The sequence below is a fragment of the Lupinus angustifolius genome, chromosome LG11, assembly GCF_001865875.1.
Source record: "Lupinus angustifolius cultivar Tanjil chromosome LG11, LupAngTanjil_v1.0, whole genome shotgun sequence".
NCBI classification, from domain to species: Eukaryota; Viridiplantae; Streptophyta; class Magnoliopsida; order Fabales; family Fabaceae; genus Lupinus; species Lupinus angustifolius.
This window is the reverse complement of record NC_032019.1, coordinates 11,734,342-11,747,311: the sequence shown is the minus strand read 5'-3', so window position 1 is coordinate 11,747,311 and position 12,970 is coordinate 11,734,342. Positions and strand designations below refer to the sequence as shown.

General features: G+C 31.8%; 1 protein-coding gene and 1 long non-coding RNA gene across 2 annotated transcripts in view; both read right to left on the bottom strand.

The window, feature by feature from the left end:
• LOC109361170 (1-aminocyclopropane-1-carboxylate oxidase homolog 4-like) lies at positions 605 to 2,838 on the bottom strand. Its single transcript, XM_019606520.1, has 2 exons — positions 1,935 to 2,838; positions 605 to 954 (listed from the first exon to the last, which is right to left on the bottom strand). Exons 1-2 carry the CDS (start codon positions 2,772 to 2,774, stop codon positions 706 to 708), a joined length of 1,089 nt encoding a protein of 362 aa, XP_019462065.1. The 5' UTR covers positions 2,775 to 2,838; the 3' UTR covers positions 605 to 705.
• LOC109360088 overlaps positions 10,386 to 12,970 on the bottom strand; it is a 22,184-nt gene continuing 19,599 nt past the window's right edge. The window contains exons 4-5 of the long non-coding RNA XR_002109106.1: positions 11,114 to 11,186; positions 10,386 to 10,472 (exon numbers count right to left, since the gene is read on the bottom strand). This is a non-coding gene — a long non-coding RNA (uncharacterized LOC109360088). The remainder of the gene's footprint in view (positions 10,473 to 11,113; positions 11,187 to 12,970) is intronic.

Sequence of the window (12,970 nt, the reverse complement as noted above, 5' to 3'; positions counted from 1 at the left end):
TTGAATAAAATTTGAAAATGTGAGAAATAGTGTGTAGTTTGATTAGAGAGAATGTGAAGAAGTGGAGAATGTTACATTGAAAGTAGTAAAACAAAGGATAATAGGCTTATATGATATTTTGAGATTCTTATTTTATTTGGCAATAGTAGCCTCCTTTTGCATACCTATCACAAACGAAGAGTGTCTATTTTAGTAATTCCAGCGTCCATTCAAATTGACAAAAATAACATTTTCTTTATACACTTGTCACAAATATAGAGTATCTAATTTAATAATTTCAATAGCCATTTCCTTTCTTTTCTTATCTAGCTAGTAGATAGAATAGTAGATGGACTAAACTTCACTACAAAGATCTTGACCTCAAGATATAGTGAGAGCTGCCCAACTACAAATCCAACAGAACATCCATTGCAATGTCATCCAAATTCATCATAGACAATGGTTATAGCTGCTGGAATTATACCATGTGATATTTTAGTGGCATTGATCAATTGGACATCATTTCTATGAAGGAAGGAAAGGATAAACAACTTTAATTGATACCACACATGCAAGGTTCCAAACGTTTGAAGGTAAAATTCTTGATGCGTTTAGATCTATTCAAAATTGATTGCAGAAACATATTTTCTTAATCCATATCCATATAAGCTACTTGTTATAATTTAGGTTTCTTAATCCATATCATGAACAAATATTATGTATGAATCAGAGCCTGAAGAAATTTGTCAATGTTTTACCGTCCAACCCTTTCTTGAAGAACCTGGTCAAAAATTCATTGAATGTGAAATTCCTATAGAGAGCTGGTTTCTCTGTTGATGTTAGCTCTGGCAAAGGCCCAAACGTCTTCTCCCTGTTACTTGGATTGAGGAAAACAGCAACTGAAACTCGTGGCTCGCCTGAAGAATTGGCTAACACCCGATGATCGGCACTCTTATATTCGTCATTAGAAATTATCTGAGACAAAAAGATGGATATGAAAATCCAGATAGAAATAAAGGCAGAAAGAAAGATAGTATAACATTTCCCATAATCTTGTCAAAGTACAAATTTAATAAAATTCTTCTTGCAGTAAATTTTTGCAGAAATATGTTCAGAAAACGAGTCAATTGTTTCCCCAAAATTCCAAACTTCAGTAATTCAGTCTGTATAATTTGGTAACAATGTACTTTTCTTTTTTATTTGACCCATAAACATAGCCTATCTACATGAAAATTTGGTAGCAATTAATAAGCAGACAAAAAGTTTTATCAGCTGAGCATTGCAGTAGTTTAAGATAATAAGTATTCCCTATAATTCACAAACAGGTTAGTCATGCTATACAACTTATCACGAATGGCGATCACCTGTCCCCAACCAAACCATGTTCCATTTTCTGTTCCAAGTCAAGTCAATTATATGTTGACATGTGAATAAAATAATATTTTTAAAAAACAAAAAGTGAGAAAAAGTAGTATTTTGATTGGCTTGATATATGAGTCGGGACAGGTGATCTCTACCCACTTAGCACAGCCTATTTGCTTATCTCAATTTTCTCTTCTCTCTATGAATCTCATATTCTTATCTAAATTTGAATGTTTCTTCCATCTACAATGAAACCAAACCAAATCACACTGATGCGACCTCACCCGGTAGCAATATGACCACAACAGAATGTATTTTAAATTTAAAAATATTTTTTTAATCACAAATTAATTCACAATGCAAAATTACCACAATTTCCAGTAATTATAACCACAATTTAAAACATTGGGGCAACCCAATCTGATTATTTGAGCACCTGTGTTTTTTAAATTACAAAATTCAAACTGGAATCCTTGCTTAATACGAATTGAACTCCTCACCACTCCTAAATCAAGTACTACTATGGCAAATGCTAGCAAAAATCAAAATATATGTATCTATATATTTTTTATTAAAATCAAAATATATCTAACCTGAAGTAAATCTCCAATGTTAATAACCAAAGCATCAGGCACAGGCTTCACATCAACCCAACCATCTTCAGTCCTAACCTGCAACCCACCAACATGATCCTGCAGCAATACCGTCAATGCCCCTGGATCAGCATGAGAATTCAGCCCAACCGTAAGATCAGGCTGAGGGCAAAATGGGTAATAATGTCCAACCAAAACTCTCCCTTCCACAAATTCCCTAAACCTCTCCGCACTCAATCCCAACCCTTCACTCAACAAACCTAACAAAACCTCTCCAACCCTCACAACTTCCCTATCCCACTCCAACACTTGTTCCCTGCACACTTCTGGAACCTCTTCCCGATCCGCTGTGACCGGTCCTAGCCTAATCTGCAACGTGTCACGCCAGCTAGCAGCTTTTGATTGGAACAGATCAACGTTTGAAATATACGACACTCCCGTTCCCATTTCCCTACGGTAGACTTTAGACCTTTGTTCCGGCGGTTGCTCGTGGAAGGCTTTCATGGCGGCGATAGTGCGGCGGAGGAGCTCAGGCGGGACGCCGTGGTTAGTGACCTGGAAGAAACCGACGGTGCTGGCGGCGTGGTGGAGTTGGTGGATGACGGCGGAGCGGGAGGAGGAGATGGCGGAGAGGTCGACGGTGGGGATGTTGAGGGATTGGGATCGGGAATTGAGGTCGGAGAGGGTTTCAGGTGGGTGGACGAAGAAAGAAGGGATTGTTTTGATGCCGGAGTCGATGAGGCCTTTGACACCGAGCTTGGTGTTGTCGAATTGTTTGACAGCTTCGATGCGGTCGTAGGAGGCGGCCGAGAGCGGCGAAGAGAGAGGGGTTGTTGACATGATAAGGTGAGAGTGTGAGAGGAGAATGGTTTGAAAGGAGAAAGTGGTTGAAGGGTGATCAAGTTCGGTATGGATTCTACGGGATGTTGTTTTTGTACAACGAGTCAACGAGTAATAACAATCACGTGTCAAAAAGTTTGTGGAGGTCAGATTGTTTTTCAAATAGTTTAGGATAAGGTTGATTTTAATATATTTATTGTGTATCAGTATTTACACTTATGTTATTACTTTCTAGTTTAAATATCTTATCATTCATTATTCATATTTTGTTATTATTTATTTTTAGATAAAAACATACAAATGAAAATTAAATAATATATTTATTGTATATAAATATTTACACTGATATTGTTACTATCTTATTTAAATCTCTTATTTAAAAGATCTATTAAACTTACTAGATTAATGTATTTAATTATATATAATATTTATGTTACTGTTCTATCTTAATATAAGTCAAATTATTATATGTTAAATTTTAATATAAAAATATATAAAATGTAATTAAATTCTTTAGAGGATCTATTTACTTGTTAATATATTTAAAGTAATATATTTAAAGATAGATATGTTGTCGTTTTGTAACAAAATAGGTTTTTAAATAAGCATACATACCATACTTTTAAATAGATTAGACATACCAACGAGGTGTTGGTCTAGTGGTGTAATGTTTGCTAGATCCCAAGATGATTAAAATGTCAAAAGTTTGATTACTCTGAGCGACATTTGTTAGAAGAGACAATTAGGGATGACAACAGGCACGGGCGGGCACGGGTAGTAGCTATCCGCTACCCGTTTCAAAATAGAAGAGTAATACCCATACCCGCCCGTACGGGTACCCGCTGATTTTCTCTATTATAAATAAATTTTTAAAATTTTATTTCTATTGTGTTTCAAATAAGATGAAACTTAATAATTTTTGTACATTTTGATTGAATATTTGACAAAAATGCTAATTTTTGTTCTCATTTTTTAACAAAAAATATATATTTTCTTTGTAAAACATGTGTGTTTCATGTGTTTCTACACATGTAATAATATTTGTAGGGTGTTTCACCACAAACTCAATAAAATAGGTAAACAATGTAAAGGGAAAAAATATACATAGTGTAATAAATGTTAGAATAATGTATTTTTTATTTTAATTAAATATAATATATTAATCATATAAATAACGGGTACCTGCGGGTATGGGTAACATAATACCCGTACTCGCCCGTATGTACTACGAGTATTTTTAAAAACTCATTTATAATACCCGCGGGTACCCGTTTGTGACCCGTACCCGTGCTCGTACGGGTTTTACCCGCGGGTACCCACATGTACGAGTTTTTTGCCATCCTTAGGGACAATCTTAAACCTGAAAAGTGTTTAGTTCTTTACCCAAAAGTTAAGAAATACCCTTGGTAGTACAAAAAAAAGTTAAACATAAGCCTTGAAGAACTTTAAACATGTAAACAAACTCAAGCTACAATTTGTTATATAAATTGGATTTAAGGCAAGAGAAACAAATATATGTATTAACAGTATATGAGTTTGATATATTGTTACTGTATTATCCACCATTTATGTTTAATTATCATTGAGTCTTCAAAAAAAGTAATACAAATGAATAATAAATGATATATTGACGATGTAATAGTACATATATATTATACTCCTAAAGCAAAGCATGGCATGTTATGACCTATTTTCACCTTAAATGTTAAGTAGGACATTTGCAAAAAAAATTACAATATTATGGTAAGTGTTTGGGACATCATGGGAATAATGCACTACTGGACAAGTCATGGATACTATTGCTAGTTCCTTTTCCTTGCCAAAATCATGTTTGCTAAACACGATTTTGCATGGGCAGTGTTTTCCCCAAATGAAATCGGGCGTGCTTAACATGATTTCACTTTTTATTTATTTTCCTATAAAAAAAATATATGAGTGACTAGTTACTTGTTTTATACTTTTTTTTTGCATTTTCATGAAATCTTAGTGAGAGTAAACGATTTCCTGTCCTTAAGAAATCTTTTTCCTATACACTATTTATGTATTGTATACTTTTTTATTTTTATATAGTTAGAATGAAATATTTATTTTTCTTAAGACATTGTGCTTATCTCTATCTTACTTAATAATTTTAGGCTGTATCAAAAGGGTTAGAGAAGAGGAATCACCTATTCTTCTCAGTTAATCCTTCCATCCATTTTTTTCTATAAATATTATATATGTTACTTTGTCATTCTTTTAAAAATGATTCAAAGGCATTACATGAATCTCGATATGGAACAAAAGTTTATGTGATTATGAAGAATGTGTTGTGCATTAGATGCAACTCGAATTGGAACAAACAACAATCAATGCAATTAAGGGTATCATATTAACAATTCATTTAACTATGTTGTTAAAGAATCTAGACCATATGAATATGTTGGCCGATAAAAATATTTTGGTGTTGGATGTGAATAGAGAATTTGTGTATCATTTAATCAAACACTTGATAAATGGAAGATTAGAAACACTAATGGGGTGCACACTTGTATATTTACAATAGTTTCTCAAGATCAAATCAAATTAATTTCATCTTTCATTTTTTTATTATATTATATTATTCATCTAGTGTCTAAAGATCTTGCAATCCCGGTAAATGTATTAATCGAAGTAGTTACTTATTTTGACTATACAATGAAATATATAAACACATAAAGAGCAAAGGAAATAGTTATGACTCAAATTTTTGGTAAGTGAGTGGGATAATTTGATTTGATATTTAAGATGGATAACCACTACTAAACATTTTTGCATATAATACAATTGTGAGATTTGAAATATCTCAAAATTTTGAAGATAATATTGAAGAACACAATAATGTCATTTTTGGTAGGATGTTATGATCTTTCAAGTTTTACATTGAAGACTTTACATATTAAAAACCAATTATATAAGTATATGAGACATTTTCGACGGAAAAATATAATGAAACATTATGGTAGTTCACATGATAGTAACAAAAAGATCTTATCACTTGCCTTTGTTAGTTGTCTTAGCATTTCAATCAAGGAAGTAGGATGGTATAATGTATCATCCCTCTATTGCATTCATAATATTGCAAGTAATTTCAATAAAGAGCTTCAAGATGATGACTTGAAGGACAAAGTCATTTGCATGGATATGTTTTATTTTTATACTTACTAGCGTCTCGGCAGTTACTCCGTGTTTGCCGACCCGAATTTTTACTTTTTAGTATTGAATATTTAATTTTTATATAGTTCACTTTAGAGAATTATATCACTTTTTTCGTACATGATATTATAATTTTTTGATAAAAAATATAAAAAAGAATTGTGATATTATTTAAAAAATGCATTGGTAGTTTGATATATTTAGTGAATGTAACTTCTCTAACCTTCATTTATATTTTTTATTGTATGGAAAAATATTGTAATAATTATTAATTAATAAGTGCAAAATAGGTAAGTGAAAATTATACCATGTAGGTAGTTATAATATGTTTTGGCTTTATATATAGTATTTTTATACTTATATTTAAAATATATTTTATATATTGCTGGGATATGATTTGATAAGCCAAATTTTGAAGGAGTGATTAAGCAAACAAACACGGGGAACCAATAGTGAAAAGTTTATAATTTGAGTTCACGTATTGATTAATTAATTGTAAAGTTCATATTATATGCTAAATTGCAGATAAAATTGATTAAAATAATTTAATAATTTGTTAATTGTGGTCAGTTTTCACTAATCACCTCAGGAATTTCCTCAGCCTCCACTACCCAAGTCGAACATGCCCAAAATAAGACCTCTATCATGTTAAAGTATGTTTATAAGTATAACAACTTAAGCCTACCCTCTAAATATAGATAACTAAATATGACTAACACAGGTAAGGGCTTGATAGTGAGAGTAAATCATTGAATCTCCTCAATTATGCATTTGCCTTTGGTTGCTACTTTATTGTTCAATATTTCAGACTTTTTACTCCTTTGGGATTCCATCATTGATGTCTTTTGTGCACTCACAATGGCTGCTAAAGAAGACCAAACTTCATCTGGCTGCTGCTCATGAACCCAACACATAATGAAATATGTCTTCCTCTCTGCCAGCTTAATACTTCTGATCTCATCCTTCCTTGGCTTTTCTGATTTGGCTTCCTTTTCCCCTTCTCGAATCAACCAATCCATATCACAAAGGGCACATAGCAAAAGAACTTTCCAATTCAAGGAGGCTTATCACATCTTGAACAACAACCAAACCAAATTGCACTCCACCCATGTGTCTATAAGCTGGAGAGCAAATAATTACACGACTACCAGTGCTGGGCTTCAGTAATTTTAAGAAATTAATTCAATGCCCATTTTGAAGTACACAGATCAACAATTACGAGTTGCCACCTTCTAAAACAACAGCATTTAATAGTCCTGTATCAGATAGTAAACAGATTTCTTCCATTGAAAAATTAAAATAGAAAGCAAAACAGATGGCATCACCCTTTTCATCATATTATGGGTAGAGCAACACTTTTCTATATGCTAAAACAGAGAGTACTCCAGCAATAAAGACAATAAATACAAATGATTTACAGCAAACTAAGACCACAAAAAACTCCACAAATCTATGTGTTGTCTTTTGAAGTTTCTACACTGTCAAGCTTCTATGTATATCTGGCATAGGCTGTTTGAGGTCCCACAAATTTGGAACAACTTTTATGCATTGTGTCCCGCTCCGATTTTCGGCTTCACGAACTTGTTTAGAGTCGTCACTATATTTTACAGTTAAAAATGTAGAAAAATCTTTTAAGCCCAAATACCTTGAGCTTTTAGATTTTTGATATCCAGGTTCAGTAGTCGGTTACGAGATAGGAAAGGTATTAGCATCCTACCCATCCACCTTAAGCGGTACCCTTCATTAAAATATATGATTTTATTATTATTATTATTATTATTAGATTGTATGATTAATTAACTAATTATTAAAAAGAAAAAAAATTATGTTTATTATCGTGTTTGACAAGATTGACTTCGGTTCTACGTATTAAGGGAATCAAGGCTTACATAGTTCGTTCTTTAGAAATGTTTGTTGGTTAAGTATATTTTAATTAAAGAAAATATATTTTTTTAATCAAAAATATTTATTTTGCCGTGTTTACTTATTGATGAAAAAAGTTTTTATTTTGTTATTTAATTAAGAAAATAAAATTTAATTGATTTTGAGATTTAATCGGTTGAAAAGAAGCGACGTAGCATTTCGAAGATGATTTGAGAAGCGGGGCGACCATATTAATGCTCAAAATTATTTTCATTATAAAAATCTTCATGTAATTTTAATAATCATTTTTGTCATAGTAAAATGTTCTAATTATTGTTATTATTGGTAATTTTATTTATAGAAAATAAAAGATTAGTTAATTGCTTAAAAAAAATCATAATTTTTTTTTAATTATTAGCTATATTAAAGGGATTTTTATTCTGTTTTTTGTTATTACTATTATCCATAAATAAATTTATTTTTTATTTAAAAATTATTTAGTATTTTCTCTGTCACAAAAAATATAATATAATTTTATTGGTGAAATTTAATTTTTGTTGCCTCAAAAAAAGAACTAAATTGCCTTAAGAATTAAAAGATAAAAAAAAAAATTCTACCTGGATGAGTTTGTTTCCAATGCGAAAGGGATTAGTGCAACCGGACGCGTGTCGTCCTAATATTGGCTGGAGTTGGCTGCAGTTTGATGGATGTCACATGGACGTCTTCTGAGCGTATGGTCTGCAGGCTTACCGTGACTATGATGTAATCGCCTACACTGGAACAACTCTATGTGAAACTTAGACCTGCCTGCGTGTCACAATTTCATTAGACGGAAGATGAGGGTGCATAGAGCCTAGTCTACGTCTGGCTGCATAGAACACAACTATGGGATTGGGCACTTGGATTGTGTGTGACGTGTCCACACGAAGGAGAGTGGGCTCACCAGCGTGGCGTGATCTGAGGCGTTCCTCACATGGTCAACAGGATGGTCTCTGCATCCAATGGTCATAGATGCAAACTCGCCATATTTTCTATGACTGGTGGTACTAGATCATTTTCTCTCTTTTCTCCCACACTCTCTGCCATTTTTTTGACACTTTTTCTTATGCAATATTTATTCAGCAACCTAGAATAAAAACTTTAATACTAACTAAACTCATCTATTTATAAAACTCTTTAACCCTAACTTAATCCTAACAAATTGCTAACAAAATTAATCCCCACTAACCTATAATACCAGATTTGTAGGCACACACCAAATCAGATTTGACTTGGTGTTTTATTATTTTTTAATTCATTATTTTTATCTTTTTATTTAATAAAAGGCATTTTAAATTGGTTTACGTATTTATTTTTATATATCCGAATTAATTTACAATTTTTTTTTTGAATATGTATAAATTATTTTAAAATTATATTTTCGAAAAACTAAAATAAAAAAAATATTTTATTGTTTATTTGAAATTTAAAAGGGATATTTAGAATATGTCACTTATCTTATTTATTTTATAAATTCGAGTTTAATTATAAAAAAGTAATAAAAAATCTTTTTAATTATCTTTCATTTATTTTATAATAAAATTCGAAAAAAATCAAAAATAAATAAATAAATCATTTTGTTAGCTTTTATTTCCTCTTTCTTCTAGAAAAAGATATGGGCTCATAATGGCCCATTTGGAAAAGGATGTGAGTTTCTAGGTCAATTTTATTAAAAATCATTTTTTGGGAATTAATTTAATTTAACTTTGCATTTTTTGTTAATCTTATCACTTAGATGTAGCAACCTTAACCTAACAAGTTTATTATTATTTTTGAATTTTAGTTAACCCAATCCTTTAGATTTAACCTTAACAACATTACTTAGTTATACTATTTTTACAAAACAATTTTTTGAATTCTATTATTTTTTATTTGGGTTTTTTTAGGCCGGACAAAAAATGGATGTTCACACTGCTTTTAATTGAAAGCCATAACACCACGGATTTGCAGTAAACCACTGCAATGGTTGCAATAGCTGAGGGAAGCCTATGTTATGGAGGTATTTTGGAATTTTTGGCAATTCTATCTTGAAAATACTGTAGGAAAACCTTCATTCTATAAACAGAACCTAGTTCTTCTCAGTATCTGTGAAAGAAAACTCTCTCCAAAAACCTTTATTTGGTTTCCTCTCTGCAGCTTCTGTTCTATATCAGCTTGTCAGCATCTCTACTTCTCTCTCTCTCTCTTGGTGTCTCACTAGTCTCAGTCATGTATAGCTGTAAAGACCCAGTGGCATCTTTCTTCTCCACTGAAATTTTTGTTTTTGGTAGAACCCAATTACATCTATTAATCGATTTACCAAAACCCACTTATGATGCTTGTTGTTATCTATGCTATTATAAGTGAAAAATATGCTTAAGAAAACATACAGACTTAAAAAGTTTTAAAAGCAAAGTATCAAACAAGAAAGACCACAAAGAAAAAATTATGAAAGATTGGAAAACAAAGTAAAAATATGGATGCCTTACAATCCTCATCCATGCTATCCATTTCCTCTTCTGAATGAAATCTTTTCAGTATGTCCAACATTTTATGTTTCATTTGTTCATCAGATTGCATTTGCTGAAGCTCCTGAACTACATTTTCTTGCATGAAGGATTCAGTACAACTAAGACTATGAGACTGCCAAAATTACAACATAAAGGATAACATTCATAGCGGTTTATCAGAACATAAAGGTCAAGATCACAGCTATCTATAGAAATACAATGCAAGCAAAAACCATTTTTCAAAATAATAAACATCCAACAAAAATTTAACCAATTGCCAAAATAAAAGGCTCGTCAGAATATTTGGACTGCTCGTCGAAATAGAAAAAATAAAAGCACATGAATATACATGGTACATGCAAAACAAGGCACACCACTAGAACAGTATCCTAGTTTGATAGCCTGTTCAAAGTACATACAATTCCAAATTTGGAATAATTCAGATGGAAGGAGAAGAGGGGGAAATGCATTGATAAACCCAAATATAATTTATCCTGTAAAATGTCCTCATGATGCTAAGCCTCGAAAATATTAAGTGAATTTCCAAAATACTTAAACTAGTTTAAGCACACTTCCTCATCCAGTGAATCTTTTTGCTCCATTCCAAAATATTTGTAGCATATATAATATCAAATCTTGACACAATGTCACATAACATGATAGAAAATCCAAATTTTAGTAAATGTTGTCTGGCCAGACACAGAGCCTTGCAACACATAATTTATCAAAAGCTTATAACCAGCTCAAGTCAGTATATACGTAAACTTTACTTACTTTGTAACATTGGAGGGAACAGTATCTTGAATTGCATCGAGGACATGTGTACTGGGAAAACTGCGTGTGACATCTGTTGTTGCATGAAAAGAAATAAAAGAGATTTGACCAGTTCTCTAATTAATAACTAAAACTTTGGAAAAAGACTCTGAAAAGAAAAATATTACTTTTCATTGCGAATGCTATAACACGACATAGAAGTAAAGAGCCATGACCTAAAACTTAAGCATCTCGGGTCTTGGTTAACAGAAGAACAAAGAGTGTTTATAAGTTTTAAAAGTTTCTCAGTGCCTCAAAACAAAAACTACCCATCTTCAAGTAATCCTCACAACTTAAGTGGATAAGCAGACATTTTGAATAAGTACTAAAAGGATAATTTTGTATTTAACTACTAAACAAAGTAACAACTAATACAGGCTTTAACCAACAGACCAAATCCAAGACTCAAGACTTGTATATAGCATACTGAAAACTCATTATCAAGGTATTTAGACTTAAAACTTAGTGAAAAACATGAGTAAATATCAGTTCATTAGTTCTCATAAATTCCACCTACAAGAATAACTAAAAGAAAAAAGAAGTAAATTATGTTTCTCTTACTTCCACAACATGAGAATTAAAAAATAAAAAAAAGGCAAAAATGGAAAACATCTTTTAACCTCAATAAATCAATTCAATAAAAATGACAACCATGCCCTTTATTCTCTCTCTTTCTTCCTCTTTCATTTCTCAATCCCAACCAGATCTCTCTCCCATGGCGATCACTGTTTCTTCCCTCGTCACCACCATTTATATCTTGGGTTGTTATGCTATCAGGAGATTGGAATCACTTAGTAACCACCCCAAAGCCCCTGACCCTTGATAAATAATAGTTATTAATGGCATAGGAAACTATGTTGTCTTTAGTTTCTTAGTATTGTTATGTTTTATATATTATCTGTGTTTTTAGGATTTGTGTTCTGGATATATGACAAAAGTGATTGGAGAAAAGAAGAGAAAATTAAAATGGAAAAGAAGAATGAAGCAATGGTAATATGATTGAGAAATTGAAGCTAGATTTATGGCCTCACAAGCAAATTAAGTGGATAATTGATTATTGGTAAAAACTATTTTTGTGCCGACTCACTTCAATATATAAGTAAGTATTCAAAGAGGGAAGAATCAAGAAACGTGATAGCCATGGGAGAGAGATATTGGGATTTAGGAATGAAAGAAAGAGAAATAGAGAATAAAGGGTATGATTGTCATTTTTGCTAAACTCGCATATTTAAAAATATATTATTTTATATTTTAAAATCTTGGCCATCAAAAACTTATTTTGCCAAATGTCATAATTATAGCTATGTACTAGCCTCTCTAGTAATGGAGGGATCGAGACTCCTTTTCCTCATCCTATCTAATTTTATGATTCTATGCCTTAAAAGAATTTTATGACTATTTTATAGCTCTCTTTAATGGCATTTTATGTCACTTTTATGGCTTTGTTTCCAAGCATCCAATGCTTCATATCCAAGATACCAAAACTTTGCTTGCACACATATAGAGAGCTTCAAAATCATCTTCACAACACACAACATCTCTTTCATTTACACATATATTGTGAGTGCATTCTTGGTGAGAATTCTTGTTCCATTTGAGAGAGTATTTGTGAGAAAAAATATTGTCATTTGTCCTCATCATTATAAGAGGATTTCTTGTACTCTTCTTTTTTACATAGTGGAATTTTGCTCTTGATCGCCCGTGGTTTTTTTCCACTCACACTGAGGGGTTTTTCCACGTTAAATTTTGTGTGTTATTTTCTTTATCCTTTACTTGCTTCTCTTTTGTTCTCAATTGATTCAATCATGTGCTTCCGCA

Coding starts and splice junctions, on each gene's coding strand:
- LOC109361170 (XM_019606520.1), bottom strand. CDS start 2,774: ATGTCAACAACCCCTCTCTCTTCGCCGCTCTCGGCCGCCTCCTACGAC. Junction 955..1,934: donor ACATTGGAGATTTACTTCAG/GTTAGATATATT, acceptor TTTTTGTCTCAG/ATAATTTCTAATGACGAATA.